Source organism: Alligator sinensis, unplaced genomic scaffold, assembly GCF_000455745.1.
Source record: "Alligator sinensis unplaced genomic scaffold, ASM45574v1 scaffold216_1, whole genome shotgun sequence".
Classification (NCBI taxonomy): Eukaryota; Metazoa; Chordata; order Crocodylia; family Alligatoridae; genus Alligator; species Alligator sinensis.
In genome coordinates, this window is record NW_005841868.1 from 4,762,855 (window position 1) to 4,784,714 (window position 21,860).

The 21,860-nt window shown below is 49.4% G+C and overlaps 1 protein-coding gene across 1 annotated transcript in view; it reads right to left on the reverse strand.

The window, feature by feature from the left end:
• Positions 1-276: 276 nt before the first annotated feature.
• PES1 (pescadillo ribosomal biogenesis factor 1) overlaps positions 277-21,860 on the reverse strand; it is a gene marked incomplete at its 5' end in the record, with an annotated part of 23,659 nt that continues 2,075 nt past the window's right edge. The window contains 13 exons of the mRNA XM_025192753.1: positions 277-1,277; positions 2,371-2,538; positions 3,721-3,857; positions 4,304-4,488; positions 4,834-4,959; positions 6,560-6,690; positions 7,012-7,101; positions 8,548-8,625; positions 8,935-9,051; positions 13,266-13,355; positions 16,574-16,745; positions 18,919-19,028; positions 20,003-20,156. Of these exons, the coding sequence (XP_025048538.1) occupies positions 1,191-1,277; positions 2,371-2,538; positions 3,721-3,857; positions 4,304-4,488; positions 4,834-4,959; positions 6,560-6,690; positions 7,012-7,101; positions 8,548-8,625; positions 8,935-9,051; positions 13,266-13,355; positions 16,574-16,745; positions 18,919-19,028; positions 20,003-20,156 (1,645 nt within the window). The remainder of the gene's footprint in view (positions 1,278-2,370; positions 2,539-3,720; positions 3,858-4,303; positions 4,489-4,833; positions 4,960-6,559; positions 6,691-7,011; positions 7,102-8,547; positions 8,626-8,934; positions 9,052-13,265; positions 13,356-16,573; positions 16,746-18,918; positions 19,029-20,002; positions 20,157-21,860) is intronic.

The following is a 21,860-nucleotide window of genomic DNA, read 5'->3' on the forward strand; positions in this document are numbered from 1 at the left end:
AATAATAACAAAAAAACCCACCACCTGGGTCCTGTTAAGCTTATAGAGAAAACTGTTTCCTTCACAGGAGCATAATACACAGGAGCTGATATCATACCCACACCCTTAACAGAAAACTGCAACATGGTGGGGACTGATTTGGTTTAATGCCCCTCAATCCAAGTTTGACCCCTTCTTCCTTGTGCAGAAAGTGTCCTGCAGGATGCAGCCACGTGGCTAGCTCATGGGAGACAGAGTACTCAGATGTACAGAAGGAACAGACCAGAGACAGCAAGCTAGGAAAATTCTTTTTTAATTAAGTACAATAAAATATAAGCCATGTACAGTACCCCAGTCTTTGGGGGAGACTCACTCCGAGCAAGGGAGGTGAAGGGGCAGTTTTCCCAGGCAAAGGTCCCTGGACTTTGTACAAAGGGCCCTGGAGTTCCCCAGACAGCAAAACAAACACACACACCAGGAAAGGAACATGCCTACTTCTGACAGCACCCGCCACAAGTTCCTATTGAAAGGGCCCCAATGCCTGGTTTGAGCCAACTCACTCCCTTCACACGTTTTTAGCCTTTTACGTATACAAAAAACCCCGTGGCAGGATGTGTATGCCTTCTCTCATTTAATACACCGCTCAGCTTCTCCACGGTGACCTTTTGGCTGTCTTAAATTGTACTGCTGCAGCATCTAGGGTCTGCCTGCTTCTCCTTTCTGTGCCCTGGATTTGAGAAGTCAGGGAGAAATCCCCTGCTTCCCTTATTAAATGAGAGCCCTTTTCTCTTTCAAGACATATCACAGTGGACTCTCACCATGCACAATGGAAAAAGAGAAAAGAAGGTAGGAGACAACCAATGCTTTCCAGGGAGGACATTCTCCACCTAGGGTCTGCCTCACCACTTGGCTTGATGCCATCCAAGCTTGGGAAGCAGATTCAAAACAGTATCACAGCCCCCCGTAAAGTAACCCAGAAGGATTTGGGGGGCACGGGGGAGAAGGGGAAGAAATATGCTTTAACTCAGTTTTTCCCCTCCCAAGACAAAGCCGAGGGTCAACCTCACACAGACACTGATGGCCTGCATGGGGTGCAGCCTGTCTTCAAGCAAGCATGAGGTACAGTCCAGAAAGCAAGCCTCAATAGGCTAAGGGGGCATGCCAGTCTTGCGAATGTCTGGTTCTGCCCCCAAGGAAGCTCAGCAGCCCCATCATTCCCGTCGTGCCTTCTTGGTTTTCTTCTTTTCCAGTTTCAAGGTGGCATCATGAGCTTTCCTCTTTTCAGCGAGTTTGTTTGCCTGTTGGGGAAAGAAAAGGATGGGAAGCCCTTCAAAATTAAATCTCCAAACACTGTTGTCTCCTCTTCTCCCAACCCCTGCACTCTTGGCAGCTCCTTCTGCTATAGCAAACCTGGAGATGGACCCAAACCGTAGTTCCTCCAGCATTTGAGGTTGACTGACTTAGACCCAAGCATCCCCCTTGCTCTGGGTGGGGAACAGCTTGCTGCTTGTCCAGAAAACTTAAGTAGCATCAAGTAAATTACTCTCTAGGTTAGCCTGACAGTGGAGGATGGTATGTGCCACAGATAGAGGCTCTCAGACCTTGAGAAGGGTACCCCATGACCACATCAGGGGAATAATCTCATCAACTCCGCTCCCCTTGGTACAAAGCCTCTGTCAACTGCTGCCCTCTATCAGTTCCTTTTAGAGACAGTGGGGCTGATATTGTGGGGAAGTACAAGCATGTCTACAGCCCTCCACAACAGGGGGTTCAGACATGCCAGCAGAACCCTGAGGCCAAACAAGGGCCAAAACAAAGCACAGTACACAGGGGAATAAAGTTTAATGCTAAGTGGGCAGAAGGGGAGGAATATAGCAGGGAAATCCCCAATCACTTCAGTACCTTATGCTATGGAGCCCCAAGTCTAACTGTGCAACTCTTGTAGTGACTCCTACCTATAAAATTTACCACTTCCATTCTGTATACACCAGAAACAGCACAGCCTCATGGACTGACTGAGGCTGGGAGTCAGGAACACTGTTCCTATCATGACCAGTGGACCTGCACCAAACATCTCAATGTCTCAGCCTCCCCCTTGTTACAGAGATGATGTCCTTACCAAAAGGGTGGAGACTGCCCAGCCTTTCTGCAATGTTCAATATGCAGAAAGAAGAGTCCTTTGTGAACTACCCCCAGTCCCAGTGTTATGTCAGTCCCACCCAATTAGAGTACAGTGCTCCCATCTGTGTGATGGGTAACTCATCTCTTCAGAGTGTACTCTAGGAGGTGGGAGCTGGCTGAGGGTTTTAAGATTCAATGCCCTGGCTCCAGAAACCAAGGGGCGAGTGTCTGGTACTCCTGTCCTTGGGAAGGGAACATTGGCTCTGGTACCTCTCGGACTTTGCGTTTCTTGCCAAACATTATTTTCTGGTACAGGTATTTCTCCTTCTTCTTCATCATCATGATGGCAAGACGTTTCTCCTCGTTCTGTTCCTCTTGCACCCGTCGCTGCTTGTCCTCCAGCCGCACTGTGCCTACTGTCACCTTCACAGGGAGTTTCTAGGAGAGCAGGAGAGGCCCAATGAGCCCACGGTTACAGAGTGACCTTCTACAGACAACTAAGAAGCCAACTGTTTCTTTTCTGCAGTGTACTGCAAAGCTCCATGCAAACTGGGCCAGTGGGGAAAAAGGGCACAGCACATATACCAGGTGTGTCCACAGGGACATACTCATACCCTTCCCCATGAAAATGGCCCAGCTCAAATTCCTCAAAACAAACAGCAGCATGGCCCTACCCTAAAGGGTCTGACTGCTGAGCATGGATAAGCTGAGCAGAGCATGATCTAGGAAACAGCTGGAGTGAAAGGCAGGCACCCAGCCTCTCACACACAAAAAAGCTCACCTAACATTAAGGCAGAAACTGTCTGAGCAGATTCCAACAGCAAAAGTGTTATGATTTGTGCATTCCAGGCACATATTTAACTGCAGAAAGTCATGGAAAACAGAGCATATACCCAGCAGTGCCAGTACTGGCTCCAAGAATTTTAGACACTCTGCCTTGGCATTGCATTGATCTGTGACTGTGGGTCCCTTCAAGCTTCTTCAGACAGTGTCTGCGCCCTTCCCTGGCTTGCAGTCCCCAACTGTTAAACTACAGAGCTAAAAGCATGAGTGACTATAGCCTAAGCTAAAGGACCAAAGCTTCTCAAGCCAGAGCTATAATAGACTTGTATCTTCCACAGATAAAGCAGAGTGGGGCTGATAATACACTCCCTTGATCTCACTTATGAGCACGAGATAACACGCGCACACAAAAATTCAGTGGGTGATAAACTTTATGAAGCTCAAGAGGACTGATTTGGATTCACTGAGGGCCAGGTCCCAGCCCTTTAAATGTTCTGGCTAAGCTTCAAGCCTCAGCCTGGATTGTTTTAGCCCTTTCAGATACTAGAGGCAGGAGGCCATATTCTACTCTCACCCCATCCCCACTGAGGAAGAGACCTTGGTTAGACAAACCAACCAGGGAAGAGCTTGGGCCCAAGACAAGAGTGTTTCTCAGAGTTATGCAGAGCTGAGACTGGGGGCACAGAAGAGAATATATTCAGTAAGCTGAATTCTGAAACAGGCCATCAAGTAAGAAAGAAGTATGAGGGCAGCACAGACAAGAGCTGAAGATGCATCTTCCCAGCAATGAAGACACCCCCTACAAGGTTCAACCAACTCCAAAGCCAGCCACAATACCTTTCCCTGAGTTTTCTGCTCTTCCATCCGCTTCAGTTTCTCCTCCTCTTCCTTTTCAGAGTCATCTTCCTCTTCTGAGCCATCATCATCTTCCTCACCACCCTCCTCCTCTTCCTCTTCCTCCTCCTCCTCCTCCTCTGTGAAAGGCAAGGAAGCAGTGTTACCACTGAAGGCAGATTCTGTGGGAAGTATATGAATCTACATCGGGGTGGGCAAAATGTGGCCCATGGGCCAGATGCGGCACACCAGGCAATTCTATCTGGCCCAAAGGCCCCTAAAAAAATTGGAAAATAAATATTTATCTGCCCCTGGCTGCCTGTCATGCAGCCCTCAATGTCTTGCCAAAACTCAGTAAGCAGCCCTCCGCTCAAAATAATTGCCCACCCCTGATCTACATGCTGCTGTTACAAGGTTAAATAGTACAAGTTGGCTAAGACCCCTCCAGCACTCAGAGGTGACCCAAGATGGGGATACTAATGGTAGTACATGAATCAACTCAGCATGGAGGGCAGAGGTTGCAAGAGGTGGGAAAGCTGGTTAGATGGACTCTGGACAGATTCTGGGGCATGGGTCCTGCCATTACCTGGGTTCTCTCCCCTCTGCAAGGCCAGAAGCTTCAGCTTCTCTGGTGGGATATAGTCCCCATCCTTCTCTGCGACAAAGGGGGAGAGGTGTGGGGGCAGTAGTACACCAGGAAAGTAGTCAGCCACTGGGAGGCACATCTTAGCATTGACTGAATCGAACACCCACTGTGGCTGGAGATAATACCTACAGAGAGAATAGAGAGCATTGTCAAAGAGGGCCAAGCCACTAGGAGTTCGATGGGGGATGGAAAACAGCTGCATTTCCTGTATTTGGCATCTGGAGGATATGGAGCAGAGTGAGCAACTGATGTTCCAAGAGAAGGGGATAGGGACACATACCTTCACTTGGGGCCCAATCCAAAGTGCACTGAAGGCAGTGGAACATCAAGGCACAACTGCTCAGAGCACTAGAGTGGAGCTGGATGGGGTCTTCACCAGCTTCCAAGTGGGAACAGTCAATGGAACCTCCTGACCATTCATGCAGAAGATACTACCACATCCAGCCCAGTAAGCTGACAAAAGTGCTCACCTGCTAATGACCTGCTTCTCTAGGTTGGGCCGGTCAACTATCTGGTGGGTGATGGTTGGGTCTGTCACATCATAGGTGGCTCCAATGCATACGGACTTGTCCCAAGACACTTCACCCCCAAAACACCTGCCAACAAGGAACACCTCCTGAAAAATTCATCTGGTGAGCTGTAATCAGAACCAGTCTTGGGACAAGGGACAGAATGCAGCATGGGACAGACAAGGGCCTGGCATTTGTTGTACATCATGGTCACTGAGGGTTGTAATATTCCCAAAGTCTAAAGACAAGTGAACCTTGACATCCCAGAGAAGCAAGAACACAAACAATGTCCTGCTGCCTTGTGACCAAGGCCAAAGAGGAATACAAAAGCCCTGGTCAGCTGGGCCCAAAGTACTTTTTCCTCCAATTTCATATCCATACCTGAGCTTCAAGGCTGTTCCTAGGAATCCCAGTCACCATAGTCTTAGGAAGACTGCTTCATACATGCACTAGACCAGGGGTTGACAAAATATGGCCCATGGGCTGGATTCAGCCTGGCCAACTAATTGTACCTGGCCTGCAGGATGGCGGACACAAAGTCACAGGATCTGGCCTGTGGGGAGCCAGTGGATCTGGCTGCTGCATCATGCTGGCATGTCCTGGCCCCGACTGCAATTTACACTAGCTCCCAACCCATATGTCAGAAGCAGTGCCAGACGCAAGCCAGGATCAGCTGTGGACACTACTTGCAGGTTCTTGCTGGGGACTGGGGCAACTGCTTGGGACTGCAGCTGGCATGAGGCAGATGCCCCGATCCCGAGTGAGAACCTACAGGCAGCGTCCACAGCTGATGCTAGTGCCTGCCTAGCACTGCTTCTAGCATGTTGGCTGGGAGCTGTTGTAAGCTGCAGGGATGTGCTGTAGGTGTGGGACATTTCGGGAGGGGGAGACAGAGGCGGTCCTGCCCACCATAAGCTGCTACAGGGTGGCCTGGAAGTGAGGCAGGGTGGTGGAGGAAGGGAGGAGCCACAAGACAGCCCCAGTGTAGGCTCTGGGCGGCTGCAGTCAGGAGGGACCCAGCAGTGGCAAGCATGCATGCCTGCTACTGGGTCCTGCTTTTGCACAGCACCAGCCGCCACCACTCATTGTGGGCAGGGCAGCTTCTCTCAGTCTTCCCCTCCCTAAACCATCCCGTACCTACAGCACATCCCCGCACCTTATGGGAGCTCCCTGCATGCCAAAAGCAGGGCAGGTGCCGGTATCAGCTGTGGATACAGCCAACAGGTTACTGCTGGGGATCAGGGCATATGCCTGAGCCCCTCCTTGGGGTGGAAGGGCAGGCCAGAAGCTGAACCTGCTGCCCACATCCATGCCAGCTCCTGCTCCTGTCCACAGCCCTCTCTCACATAGGAAGGTCTGATGAGCTGTTGGGGAAGGGGTGGGGGGAAGGAGGAAGGGAGAAAGAGGAGAGGGCGGGGTGCTGGCCTGGCTTGCAACAGCTCCCTAAAGTTGCCTATGTGGCCCACAGGCCCAAATAATTGCCAACCCCTGCACTGTACAAAATAATTCTCTTTTTATGGTTAAATGGCTCCTCTAAGGACTTCTCATTGCTCAGGCTCAGTGACTTCCCCCATCACTAATACTGTTCCCCCTTGACAGCTAATTCTGGAGTCGCCAACTCCACAAACCACTGCACCTCCTGCACATACCAGCATGCAGGAGCAGACAGTGCCCAATTTATACATACCGGATGATGAAGGCCAGGGGCTCCCGAGGCACCTCCCTGTTTAGGAAGAACCGCAGCCCCTCAAACAACTTCTTTTGCTTCTCCAAGGACTCCTGTTCTTTTCTCCTTGCCTCCTCATGCTCTGCACTCTCCTGTTCAAAGCAACGTGCTATTAGGGTTGCTTCTGCTGTCACCTTTCCCTCTCCTTGCAAGAACCTCCCCGTTGCCTCCACTTTCTCCAGGAACTGAGAAAGGATCCAGTGGAGCAAGTGCCCTCCCACTGTTCATCTCTGTCTTCAGCCTGGGTAGCAGGTGCATCATCCTGTATACTCATAGTGAGCAGTGTCTGGTACACTTCTTACCTCCCCAGGCTGTATCCTGCCAGTCCTCAAGGACTGCAGGAAACTACTGCAAATGAAATAATGCAGTCCCCACAACATGTTCCACATGTCTGAGTTGACCCCAACTCTTACCCCATCCACAGGGAATTCATCTATTTCCACTTCATCCTCTGGGTTTGGGGCAACCACCCGGGCCAGGCTGGCGCTCAGAGCAGAGAGTTTCTGCAGGAAGGGAGAAGAAGAGAAATTCATCTTTTGCACAGGTGCTTTGGTGTGTGGGTGTGTGTATGGAGGGAGAAACGGAGGAAGTGCATGCAATGGTAGTGGTGGGGGAACAGGACTGTCCTTCTGAGAAAGGAATAAGGCAGCTCTCAGAGGGAGGGTTAAGATCCTAGAAATGGAAAGGTACTCCTGTACTGGCTGCCACTGGAGGTCCTGCTTTACAAAATGCTTTGAAGCCCCACCCCCAAATATACAATGTACTTACAATCAGGTGTGCAGCACTGGGAGTGGAGGGGCTTCTTTCTAAATTATTATTTCCTTGCCCAGGATGAACTAAATTACCCCAGAATGCATCAAGGAACAGAGCTCAGAAGCCTACCTCAGCCCATCCAGAGGGACTGGAGCAGCCAGCAGTATGAGCAGCACCTGCAAGTCACCCCTGGGAGTACCCAATTAAGGAAATGGAACAAGAGACAGTGCAGCACACAAGCAGTGCTGGAAGCACTAGGGAAGGGCCTGTGTTCTCGATGCTAGGGTGGCTGCTTTCAGTTCCAGGGGGCCAGCAGATTCCAAACATAGCTCTCATAAGTAGGGGTCTTCAGAACTCAAGGAGGCAGCCGGCCAGTCTTTTTGTAGGATGAGCAAGGCAACCTCCCTCATGGCTCTAATTGACCAAGGGGCCCTGGCAGTCACACCCCTCCCTGCAGATTGGCAGAGGGCTTGAAACCACAGCTTAATTATCCTGATTAAGCTAGGGGAAGCCATTCATCCATGCATTATTAATGGCTTCCCTGGGCTTAATCAAGGTAATTAACCATCCCCAAGCAGGGAGGCAGCAAGCAGCTGCACTGGGGTCCTAGGCCAGCTGTGGCAGGCAGACAGGAGGCTGCAAGTGGCTGCACCAGGTCTACAGAGACCTGGCCTAGCTTGTTGCCAGCAGCAGGTGCAGTGCAGCTCCAGCCCCTTGCCTGCCATCTGCCTGGAGGTGTGCATGCACCTGCTGCCAGCAATGAGGCAGGCCAGGGCTCCCTGTACCCCAGTGCTGCTGTTTGCAGCCTCCACACCACAGCCAGCCCAGGCTCCATGGGTGGTGGCAGGGGCCAGGCCACAGCCCAAGCCAGCTGAGGCAGGATGAACTCCAGTGCAGCTGCTTACATGGAACCCCAAGCTTGTTAGGCATGCACACCTGCCACTGGTAATGAGCCAGGTCAGGGCTCCATGGACCGCAGGGTAGGTGTTTGCAGCAGTTCCCCCACCCCTCATGCTCAAAGACTGCAGGGCTTCTCACCCCTTCCTTTGCTTGCCAGTAAGTTTTTTATTTTATTAAAGTTTTTTTTAATTGAACCTGCCAGACTCATGGAGCCTGCCATTTTTTGCGTTTTCCACAAAAAATGTGAAATCATGATTTTGGTAGGTCCCTTCTCATAGGATTGCAGGGCCTCTCACCTCCACGTAGCTCTCAGAGTTCAGGGCATAGGCCTCCCCTTCCTTGGGCTTCAGCTCCACCTCGGCCTGGCCTTCAATCTAAAAAGAGGGAACAGTGAAGATGGACACAGAGCCCCCTCCTTTTCCAAAATCTAGCAATAGTTCCTGAACCCATTCTGGCTCTTCCCTTCCCCAGCCAGAAAGGGCCACCCACTGGGTGAAATACAAGAAAGGGCAGGCTGCTTCCTCAATACTACAAAGCCAAGGAGGAGGAAAGAGACCAAGATCAGGAGAAAGCGCAGGTCATCCCTTGCAGAACAGAATGACCAGGCCAGAAGTGAGGACAAGCTTTCCCCTGGCTCCAGGGGGACAGCCTGGCAAGCCCCTCAAGAGCCTTGCCTACCTCACCTTTGGGGGGTAGTGTAGGTTGAGAGACTGGTAGAGGCGAAAATTGACAAAGCCCAGCAAGGTGGTGTAGAACTCTGTGAAGGTTGCCATGACCCTGTAGTCCACATCTGTTGGGTGCTAGGGGAGACACAAGAAATCAGTTTGGACATAGAGAGCAGGAATAAACAGCCCACAGCCCACCTGTTACTCCCCAGGGGACAGGAGCCCAGGGACCTTTCTACACCACCGGTTGGCCTGGGGGAAAAAGAGGTCAGGTCTCTAGCAGGAAGGCAACCTGGCCTAGTGGGGAGGCCACAGGACACCTGGGACTCTACAGCTGTCAGTAACTTGCTGCTTGACCTGGGGTTGGAATCTGTGTGCAGATGAGGAAACAGACACAATGAAAATAACAACAGTCCCTGCTCCAATAAAACCTCTTCCTGGCACATGCCTAGCACTACTTCTTCGAGCAGGAGGAGAAATCAGGCCATATCCCTCTACCCAGGCAGCAGGCCAGTTCCAGCCTTCTCTGTGGTGGAAGCAGCCCCCAGCACATTTACCCAAGAAAGCTCAGTTTCCAGGCAACGGCAGGAAACTCCAGGTTAAGTGCACCCTTTGCCTCCATCCATCCTGCAGGCCTGTCTCGCACAATTACCCACTCAATGTTTACATGAGCTGCCTCTGTGCTCAAGACCTGCAATTTCTCACCTACTTATTAAAAGGTGCAAAAAGATCAGAGCATGAACCATGGGGAGGTCATTACCTTGGGAGGAGATGCCCAGGGGCTGACAGGAAGTGAGCCTGCAGCCCTGCCTACCCAATTCCCTAGTAGGGAAGAGAGGGGCACAGTGGGTTACAGCAAGGTGTCCCCAAAGAACAACGCCTATCCCTCACATGTTGCCCTGGGAGGCACATGGAGCAGCCCAGGAACAAGGGCTGGAACTTTCTGATATCCACAAAAGATGGTTCAATGCATGCAGGAAGAAGATTTTCTAGAACATCCTAGCCCTAGTTCAAACATGTTCTGAAAGATGGGACTAACAGGCAAGACTACCCAGTTCCACACAGTGAAGGACAGGGCGCACACACATAAACAACGATACCATTTAGAAGTTAGAGGGAGGGAGGAGGGCAATGGGGAGAAGAGGATCTAGCACAAGTCAGTTAAATCTCCTGTCCGCTCCTCTCCTGAAGTAAGTGGGTATTAAGGCAGGGTGGGCTGACCTCCGAATGAGCTGTTACAATTTAGCTTCACTTACTGTAGGGTAGAGGTGCACACACAAAAAGAGGTCAGCTGATGTGTGCTCAAAAACTAAGTACCCTGGCCTTAAAACAGTGTAACTGTTCATCTGTCCATACGATCAATTTATCAACACCTGCACTGGAACGTGTTACAGACACCTTTAAGGGGGAAAGCAGTGGACCAAGAGCAACTGCTTTGGTCAAAGCCCTTAGGTAGGGAGGGAGAGAGCTGGACAGGTGCCCCAGTGGCTGTTTGCTTTTCAGTTTCCAGGGTTCTTGGAAGACTCAGGAGGGAGTGTCGGGGGCCCACACAATGGTCAGAAATTTCCAATTAGTTGGAAGGACAGAAAATAGGTTGTCAGGGCCCAGCAGCTCTTTCAGTAAATAACTTAGCAAGAGGGACAGCCACAGGCAGAGAGAGACTTCCCCATGAAGAGGAGCCACCCAGACCTCCAGGAGATATCACGAAGGAACAAAAGCAATTTCTTCCAAGAAAGGCTCTAGCTCAGTCAAAAATTATAATCCGGATTAAAAGGAACAAGGGTGAAGTTCCCTTGCCCATATTATGTAAGAAGGCAAACAAGGGAGGAATTAACAGTTCCCTTGGCTTTGATAACACTGAGCCAATAAGGAGAACAAATTGGTAGCTGAAGAAGGGGGCTATGGCAAAGAATGCAGAGCAGGCCAAGAACAGAAGGGCCATGCAACCTTTTGCATTTGCATCTCAGAGACTAGTGACACAACTACAGTTATTTACTGAAGGATCCTTGCCACATTTACTAGGGTCCACTACCCCATGTGGTGCCCACTAGCTGCAGGATCTGGATTACAGAGAGCATCTGATGTTCCAAAAGAGGGGGATCGGGGCAGATGTCTTGACTTGGAGCCAAATCTGAAGCACACCGAAGGTAGTAGGAACATCTTGGCACAACTGATGCAGGAGGGAAAAGGGGCCCTACAGCAGGGACTGCCCAGAAAGCATCACGTGACATTTTTCAAAGGACATAAGAGTTTGTAGAGTACTCCCTCTTGAAGTCCAGAGACCAGGTGCCCTGCAACAGCGTTTCTCAACTCATGGGTTGCAACTCAGAAGTGGGTCACATGAATATATGAATGGGTCACAAACAAACTTTAAAAGTAGATCATATTTTGCATACTTTAATAAAAAAAAAAAAGATGTTGCTTGTGCTTCATCATGTTAATGCTGTGTATACTAACAAACAGGGATCCGGGTTTGTTAGTGGATTTTCTCCTTTAAAGAGCTGCGGTAGAGCTGTGGCAGAGCTCCGGGCCTGGTGCAGGAGTGGCTAGTGGAAGGAGGTGGTAAGGGCAGCATAGCCTGTCCCCAGCCCCCCCATGCAGGAGCAGCCGGTGGGAAGGCAGGACAGTGGGGAAAGCAGCAGCAGGGAATTGGGGGTGGAAGTGAGCAGGCATGTGGGACCCACACTGGTGCCCCAGGCCTAGCAGTGGTGGGGCCCAGAGTGGGGCAGCAAGAGCATGGGCTGGTAGGGGTCGATGGAGCTGGGCTGGGCTGCGCCAGCAGGGAGAGGGGAGCTGACCTGGCTCTAGAGCCCCTGCCAGCTGGGACCTCGTGCTCCTGCCACCCTGCTTTTGGCCCCACTGGTGCTGGCCCTGGCATACCAGCGCGGACCCCACGCTCCCAACCGGCTGTTGCTGTGCTCCTGTGCGCCCACTCACTCCCAGTCCTCTCTGCCTCAGCCCTGCAGTACAGGTGGGGACAGTGCATACAGCTGTGACTCTGTGCTCACCTGTCTGGGCTGAGCAGTGGCAGCATGGGACAAACTGCTGCTCAGCATGGGGGGGAAAAGCAGCCCCTCCCCCTCCTGGAACTTCCTGGTGCAGCCACTCTCCGCTTCCTGCTCTCTGCTGAGTCACCACCGCTTCTGGGCTGCCCCATGTGTCCGCTTTGCACTGCCACCGCTGCCCCAGGGCAACCTCACGTGGGCTCTGAGCAGCTGCACCAGGAAGTGCTGGCAGCGGGAGAAAGAAGCCACTTTCCCCACCATGCTGAGTAAAAGTTTTTCTCCTGCACTGCTGCTGCTGAGCCTGGGCCCCAGCACCAGTCCAGGTTTGCCCATTCAGGCTGAGCAGTAGCAGGGCAGAAACTGAGGCTTGGCTGGGGGAGGGGGGGGGGGGGGGGGGGCGGCGGGGCGGGCAGCCGTGGGGAGAAGAGGGAAGATGAAGTGGCTCCTCCCCCTCAGCGGCTTGCCAAAACTCTGTAAGCGGCCTTCCGCCCAAAATAATTGCCTGCCCCTGCTCTAAAACAACCTCCCACAGGAGCATACTACCTACCAAGATTTAAGACAAAACTTGGTATGTTTACAACAGGTATTAGTCTCAGGCAGCCAGGCTGTACAGCAAGAATTAAACTCTATGACCCAGGAGGTCCCATCCAGCCCTCTCCCACTTATACCTCAGCAAGTTTACTATCACACAGCACTCCCAGAGCTGGCACAAGCTTCCCTAGCATAGCTCTACTGACAGATCTCAGCTCTAGAGGGCTGTGCAGTCTTCCATGACCTTCTGTGCTGAGGCTGCCTATGCCATTTCACAGGGACACATACTGCTAGGAAGTGAACGGAGACCCTGTGATGAGAACACTCCCAGATCCCTTTGACCTGAGCTGGCAAAGGCTGTACATCCTCCTCCCAACTTGCTCACAACCACCCACCCCTTTGCTCAGGTTAATCTTTAATTACTTCTTGGAACTTGGTAAGATTCATTATTCACAACTCATGAGAAGGATGAGCTGGAGAGACTGGCACAGCCAGGCACCAGGCACCACCAGCCAGCACATGCAACAGGACACAGGATATAACAGAGGCAGGGCGATGGCCACTTTCAGAGAACTGTTTTTCTTCAGGCTGTATAGCCCGAGTTTCCAGTGCCCTGACACTGCTGAGTACACAGTGGCCCATATGGAACAGCTTAACTATGATAAGCTCCAGAACAATTTGCCCCCTTCCCAGTACCTCCCCCTGCAAAATACCAGCAGAACTGAAGGATTGGGATGCTGCCTCACTCGTTTACAGGCATTGTAAGAAGTGTGGACAGAGATAGGAGACTTGAGCAGAGCTGACGGTACTCACATCATGGGCAAAGGCATATGGGGTGATCCACGTAATGAGCTGCCCCATCACCTCTGCTTGGTAATAGATCCCTTTGATGGAGAGGAACACCTGGCAGGAGACCAGACAGAGAGAGGTCAGAGAAAGGGCAGTACAGGCACTCACAGAAGTGGCAACTTGTTGTCATATTGAATGAAATAGTTTGAATGTTTGTAATGGTTGCCCATTAGCTAGTTTCAGGAAGAAGATAAATCTTATCTCCTTATCTAGGTCATTGTTTTGGACTACGTGTGGAAGATCCAGACTTTGCTCAAAGTTTCAACTCTTGAATTTTATCTTTAGAAGTCTTTAACAAAGAGAACCTGAAAATTGACCCTTAAGCAAATATCCTGAGTTCCGAAAGATCAAACCCTAGGGCCTTTTGAAAAAATTGGAAAGAAAAGGTCACTTGCAGTGGTATGGAGGTCCCCCAAAGTAATTAAAATGATCAACAAAAGAAACTAATTACTAAGCAAAAGAATCTGTTGAGTAAGATCCGAGCCCAAATTTGGGGGTAATGACAGGTTTGAGTAGGAGTGGCCCAGGACGGTAACTCACTCAATAAAAACTGTAACTTACTCTCCCAAATTGGAGGTGACTATACTTGCAGAACAACGAAGGAAGAATCGCAAGTGTAGACCGGATCAGACTGATCACCTGAACCACCCTCTCCGTGAACACGAATCTCTTAGTTCACGCTGAAGCTGCAGAGCGCCCGAAAGGGACTGAAAGAAGGGGACTTGCTCCTATCGGTATTGAGGCCAGCCCATTGAATCGTATTGCTGAGGCGAGCCCATTGAACCGTGCTACTGAGCCCAACCCATTAAATTGTACTACTGAGGAATGAAACCATATTTAGGTGTTTGGCTTCTCGGAATTCTAGGATTGTAAGTATATTATGAAAATAATAGTATTGATTCAAATTTAACTTTTAGTTGTAATTGTAGTTGTTTTTGTAATACTAATTCTTATAGCATTGTTTGGAAAGGAAGTGCATTCGGAGCATTGTTTCTGATATATGTAGTTATTGTGTTTTTAATGTTTGTGGTATTTCTTAAAGCTAAGCAGTGTTATATGCGTAGTAAAGAATTTTAAAATAAAATTGTGTTGTATGAATTAAGAGTGTAATCATTGTGAAATCGTGCAATCAACTAACTGCTCCCCCAGCCAGTGCATCAAAACGAATCAGTAAATTGTGTGGGATTTTCTCTATTCCATAACCCACTAGAGACACTTGTCAGGTAGCTGGAATAGACTGCAGCTGGGTCTGATAGCAATGCATTTCCCATGTAACAACCAATCCAGCTGCAGACCCTTCAAACCCAGTGCGATCATGCACTCAGTGCCCATCAAATCTGTAAATGGCATGAGTCTGATACAGATTAACTGCTAGCTACCTGGGAAGCGCCTGTTTCCAAAGCATAAGAATGAGCTGCAGTTTTCTCCCTGCTATACAAGATTCCTTGCACACCACCCTGCCCCCTGTATGTACTGTACTACTTATAGCGAATCACAAGAGCTGCCCCTAGCCACAAGTTACTCATCTGCAATCTCTATTACTTTGGAGCAGCTGCACACCTGAGACAGGTAGCAGAGAGAGAAATTCTTAAAATGGCTTCTCTTCAAGAAGAAGAATCAATTCCCACTGTGCTTGGCTCCAACAAGGGATGAAACAACAGACCTCTCTTAAAATGCAAAAGCATTTTGTGATACTCATGCTATGAAATGTGGCACGAAACACAGCCACAGCAAAAGCTGTGGTGCCAATCCCAGGGCAACTCCCTCCTGAGCTCCTTACCCACTTCTCCACCTCACAACCAACAGGAACAGCTCTCCTCCCATCTAATGCCAAGTTGGCTATTTTCCCTACTAGCCACTGCTGCTCAGATGTACCCCAGCAGCATGTACCTGAGGTGCCCTTCTCATCTTGCATGTATACACATGGTGTCCCCATCCTGTATCTCTGCCTCCTGCTCCCAGCTGCCAGGGCACTCCAGGGTGGGAAGACAGCTAGCCCAGGTCACCAGGAGTCACTCAGAAGCAGCCATGACCAGAATTGGGCCACTGTCCCTAGACCTAGCATGACCTCTGTCCCCTGACCTGGGCAAGCACCAGGACCTCCACCTCCAGCTCTCAGGGTTCTCTGGAATAGGATGGCAGAGGGAGGCCCTGAGTACTTGGCCTTGTCTGACCTGTACTGAAAACCAATCAAAATTGAGTTCAGAACTGTAACAGTGGGTGCATCTACAAGAGCTGCTTTACTGTGCATTAGACTAATCTAATCTAAACACTAGCCTATACGTGTTCATCAATTACTTTGCAGTAGATTAGTCTAATGTGCCGTTTCTAGTACCTGTACTGTACTTTACAGGTACTAGAAATCGGTGAAAAGCGCACATGTAGACACTGATCAGGAGAAGATTGCTCCTGGCCATCCTAGGCAGCAGGGGGCACAAGAGGTGGGGAGAGCTGTCCCAGCTCAACAGGACACTGCCTGCCAGCCACATGGAGATCTAGGCCTGTCCCGATCTCCACAAGGTCGGGACAGCTGTCCCAGCTGCCTCCCAGCCACGTGGAGATTGGGACAGGTTCCAATCTCCACATTGCTAGGAGGCAGCTACCCGGCAGCCAGGACTCTCCCCTCATGCTGCAGAGATTGGGACCAGCCCCCATACTCCTTGCCAAGGTGAGGTTGGTACGCGGGGGACCCTAGAGCTCCCCCGGGTTGCTGCAGGATGCACAGTAGGGCAGGAGCAGCCCTAGGCTGACCAACTGCTGTTGGGAGCAAATTTGCTTCTAAAGGGCACACATTCAGATGTGTGTGGGGGCGCAGTTAAATGCACCTGAATTTTCTGCGCAGAAAATTCAGGTGCATTAACTGCAAGTGTAGACACACCCAGTGAGCAGTAATTTCATTGCATCATTCCACCCCAACTGTGAGCAGCTGAGACAGGAGACAGGGTTCAGAAAACTGCAAGACTGCCAGCAGTGGCCGAGTGGATTCTGAGCACACTACAGGGCAGGGCAGGTTAGTGGAGATGACTGGCAGGCTGGGAAGCCAGGGCAGCCTGAAGCTGCAAGTGTAATTGTGACCTTAGTGCAAACATTGCTCAGGAAGCAAATACTCCCCATTTTTCCCCTAATTGTATACTTATCCACGCAAGAGAGCCTCCAGCAGGCAGGTGAGGTCAGAGAGCTATGTGGAGATCCCTGCATCGCATCCTGGACACTCTTAACACCCCCACCCCCCCGATGGAAGAGGGCCCTGTGATGGATGGACAGGCTCTTACCTTACGCAGGCAGCGGGAGGCAATGATGTAGTTGAGGAACTCCACAGTGAGGCGGCGACACAGCTGAATTGTCTGCACGTGGCATTTGCCTGTCCGTGGAAAGGTGGCAAAGAGGAAACACATGGAAAGTACATCATCCAGATCCCGCAGGGCATCAATGAATGTTGGGTACCTGCAGCCACCATGGAAGACCCCAGTGAGAACAGGAAGGAGCACCAAATAGCAACACCCATTAACCTGCCAAGAGTGGCATCACTCAAAACCCAGACTGCACTGGAACTACAAGACCAGTGCCACCTTATGGCCACTGAGTGGCCACCATGAACCAGCAATGGGACAGGATCTGGCATTTCAGAACCACTGTAGTGAGTAGCCAACCCCAAACCAGATTTCATCATTGTCAAAAGTAGCACCTAATGCCAACAACGCCACTTAGGACAGCACCCTCGAGTGAGGATTGGAGAGGTTGACATCCACCCTGGGGAAGTTCAGGTAGGTTTAGTGACCAGGTGCAGTTGTTCACAATACCAAACTTGTGGCAAAAAGAAAAAAAAACACAAAACAAAGCAGAGAGTGAGACCAAGGCATTTAACAGGTTTGTTAGCATGAGACTAATGCATGACCCTTTAAATTGCTCAGTCACCCGATTTTTGCTAACATGCTAGCAATGCCCTGACTTCATGCCCTGCTTGCAACGTATTTTATACCTACCCACCCAACTAGGACTGGCTGGGAACACTTCCACCCCCAGCATCTATACTTTAGCATTACTAAGGTAATGCTACACTTGCTATAAGCTTTGCAATGAACAACTGGTCTCCAAGGGTGCAGGCATTACTGCCAGTTCAGCACAGATATGAGGGTATTGGGTTAGAATAGTACTGGAATGCAGAGCCAAGTGTTAGAGAGAGAGAGAGAGGCACTGAAAGACGGGATTTATAGAAACAGACACTTAACTGCATCTTTCAGTGCCCAGCTATCTTTTCAGAAACGTGGTCTACAGCACTGGGATGTTTGTCTTTACTTAAGGCACTCTGCCAAACCCTGCAACAAAGCTTCTACAGTTTAAATGCCAAGGTAAATGGGAGGCAGCATGGACTTGGTCCCCAATACGAGCGAGGAGATCTAGGTCATAGTTTGGTTCTGCTTCCTCCCCTCCATCCACCGGGTGTTTGTTTGTTTGTTTTAAGTGTAAGATCTTCATGGCAGGGACTATAGGCCCTGTGGGGATGATGGTACAACAGTGAACACATTCTTTGGATTCATTACTGTCAACATGGGAATGGGGTACATCAGATACATCTTCAAGATCAACACCCCTCCAAACCTAACTCTGGGCAGGATCCCTGACATGGGCCCTTGGCCCATGTTCACTTAATAGCGTGATGGTGGGATCTGTTCCCCAATCCTAATAATCACACCTTCTGACATGTCTCACACGCATAGCAGTAAATGCAATGTTTACTACCCAATTGCACCATTTGTCAGTGCAGGGGGAGCCCAGGATCATAATCCTATACCAGCAAGTAGAAAGCTGGATGCTGGGGAATCAGTGTAGTCCCAGGGCTGTTCCAGCTCCAGGACCTCACCAGAGATGGTACAAGGCTCCAGTGCCGTCCCAGGGATGAGACTGAATCAGCTGATTGCACATTCCAGTATCAGGACAGCACTGGGGCCAGTTCAAGAGCCCTGCCAGACAGTTGGCATCAGACTACATTTGGGGAAGGGAGGCACAGGAAGGAACAGACACTGCCACATGTTCAATTTAAGGGACAATGGGCATACATTTTGTGGAATAAATTGTGGCTTATGTCCCATTTTATTACGCAATTGACTGCAAGAACATGTGGCCAGTTACTATTTAAGACATGATTATTATGCCTTATATCAAATGTCTGCCAAGGGCTACGAGGAAAGCAGGTGAGCTGTTATCTCACTACATAGCATACAACCACTTGGAGGGCTAGGAATATTTCCTGAGTCCAGTGACTACTCTCCACTGTTTTGCTGCAACAAATAACTGTGTTCGAGTTCAGCTCATAGGCAACTATTTCTAAACATTTGTAAGCCAGTGACATAACTTATTGGAAACTCTGAATGTGTTGGTTATAGGAGGTACAACCGCAAGTCTGGAAGCTTGCAAGAGGCTGTCTGGCACGCCTTGGGCACTGAAGGCTTCAACAGACCCTACAACAGCAGGGTGCAAAGATGTCCAGTTCAGCCAAATGCTGTGATGTGTTCTTACAAATGAGAACAACTCTTCCATGTTTGTAACCATGCAGTTTGGTTGCTTTGTTTGCCATGCAGCACTGGTCAGGATGTGATCAGTGCCCCAGCCTCCTCACCTCTCCTTAACAATGTGGTCAAGTTTGTAGCTGGGCTTGTTATCCTTCAGCCGCTCCACCGTGTTCCATTCGCTTTTCCCATATGCCTTCCGAAGCTTCCGGACAAACACCTGAGAGAGACAGAGATCTGGTCAGCTCCAGGGAGGGAAACCCATCCCATGAGGACAATATTAGGAACTGGGACCGCGTAACTGCTTCCTGCACCAAACACGCTTCTGGTTACTGGGGCAGAGGAAGGGGTTCAAAAGAGAGTGGCATTAGTGAGATGATGTGCCCAGATCCAATATACTTCCAGCAATGTCATGGGGTGGGCCAATGGTCTCCTCTCAAAGGTCATGTGTGGGTTAAGATACCCCTGCAAAAAACAGGTTCCACTACTGGTTCCACTCAGACCAACCCAGTAATCCACACAGATAAGACAGAAAGTTTGAGGAGTACTTGCTTAAGATAACACAAGAGTTGGTAGGAGGGCTGGGAAGAGAATTCAGGAGTCCTGGTTCTCATTTGAGTACCATGGTCGCTGGACAATACTAACCTGTTCAACTCTCCATAGCAGGTGAGCCAAAAGCCCCAAATGAACCTGCTAATATTTCATTATCTATAAAAGCCTACTTGGTTTTTTACTTTTGGACTTCTTCCTGCTCATGATTTTGTGAAAACAAAGTGATATGGCACATTACCAAGCACAAACAGATTCAGAGCAACACACCTTCTGCACCAGGAATGCCTGATGCCCAGAGTTTTTACATCAACCACCCTCTTTATGAGGTCAAACTAAGCACCCTGCTAGAGCAGCTAGCGTCTGGCAGCTCCTATTCAATATCTAAACCACAGGTCTCCCCATCACAGAAGCAGCCTCAAGATCCAGTGGGTCAGGAATATGCACAACTGAGAGGGGTGGGGGCAGCAGCTATACTCTGCTGTTAAGACAGGCAAGGTAAACCAATAATCTCAGCACAAGATGCTACAGGGTGACAGGAAAGCTGTTTCTTAGAGCGAACACAGCTTTGAAATAACAGATACGTGACTCTATGCAAGATGAACAAAGCTACAGTGTCTAACTGCTCCTTGCTGCACAGAGTACCTTATAGTCCCGGAACTTGTTAATGATGGGCTCATGGAGAAGAAATTTGATGTCTTTGAGGAGGTAGAAAGTCCGTGCTGCTGTGGAGCCTTTGTTTACTTTTTTCTTGTGCTTTGGCTCATGAGGGTAAACCCCCTTCAGGATACACAGCCGCCTGTAACAAACAAACAGATGAGATGCAAAATACCTCAAATCCAGAGGTACTGGATGGCTCACACGCTTACTAACAGGATACAAAGCTTTCCCCCTTTAAGCCATTGCAGGCAGTAGCTGCCAGAGTTTACTATGCCAACTGAGCAAACAACTGTTGCAAGTTATGTAGATGCCCTAAAATTTGAACACAGAGTTAAGGTTGCGTAGGGCTGCCAAAATGGAAGAGCAGCTAAACTTAGATTTGTGTGTACCTTTTCTAACTTTCTGAGGTAAAGTCACACATACTCCACTTTGCAACCTCAGCATGTGTGTGGGCCACAGTGTGGACAAATCAACAATTAAAAAAATAAGATTTTTAAAATTTAAAATCAGATTTTTTGCATTTAATAGTCTTTCATTGTTTTTGTTAAGATGTTTTAAAAAAAAACCTACATAAAGATAACTTTAATATAACACATGTTAAAGTACAAAGATATCATCATAGAACAGGGATTATAACTTCTAATTACATACTATTTGAAACAATATATTCATGTAACCGTTTTAGAAAAAAGTTTTATAAATAGGTCACACAGGCCATGGACTATATTAGGGGTCCAATCTTATGGGGTTCCCGGAGGTTACTTTATAGATTCGTAAAGATTAAAGAAAACCACACTGCTCAGTGGGACTCAGCACTCAGCCTAGAAGATCTAATTAAGCATCTCTGTGAGAACTGAAACTAAGCAAACTGTGGATTTGTGTCTTCAGAGGTAACATCCTTGTTAACAGCAGTATAGGGAGATGTGTAGGTAATCAGGGCTGTTATCTCTCATCAGCCCAACTGCCTCTGCAAGTTCGTGCACACACAGTCAAGCCCTTACCTTTCTCTAAAAGTGTAAAGTTTCAAGAAGTTAAACAAATAAAGGATAACGCAACAAGAATGCACTTTTTGTAGAAAACAATGATTAAACCAAGGCTTCTTGACTAGCAATTTAAATTGTGATTTGTTTTAAATCAAATCCACCCTGGCGACAGTTGATTTGAAAGCATTGGCTTGGGAAATTCCCTCAAGCAGGCCTAAGATGATCCACACAAAAGCCCCACGCAGAGCAGCAGAATGGTTCAGAGAAACATGGGACCTGAAGGGGCACCCCAAGTCCGCAAGTCCAGTGTACAGTATGAAACGTGCATTCTAAATTAGCTGTTTTATTCCTGTTACTTTTTAAACAGTGAAAAGCCCCTATAACAAGTGGAACTGACATAGGAGCAATTTCTGGGCCTGATGTGATCTGCCTATAGCAGGATTTATAACAATGAACTGCTAATTCATACCTCTAACATCTCAAAAATAGTTCCCGCCCCTTTCAGCATAGATGCATCGCTCATTGCTCCGAAGTATAAAAACATTATTGTCACAGGCAGAGGGTAGTTGTACAACCAGGCATCATTTTTAAAATGCTGTTAAAATCTAGTGTCTACAGCACACTGCCCTATGCTACACTGTGACTGACATCAGGCATGCTTCCAGACTCTATAGCAGGGATGGGCAAAACATGGCTGCAGGCCGGATCCAGCATGCCAGCCCATTCTATCCGGCCCGTGGAGCCCCTAAAAAGTTTAGAAAATGACTATCTATCTGCTCCTGGCTGCCTGTCAAAGAGGATAGGACATGGGGCAGTAGGACCTGGGGGGGGGGGGGGGGGGGGGGGGGCGGGGGCCGCGC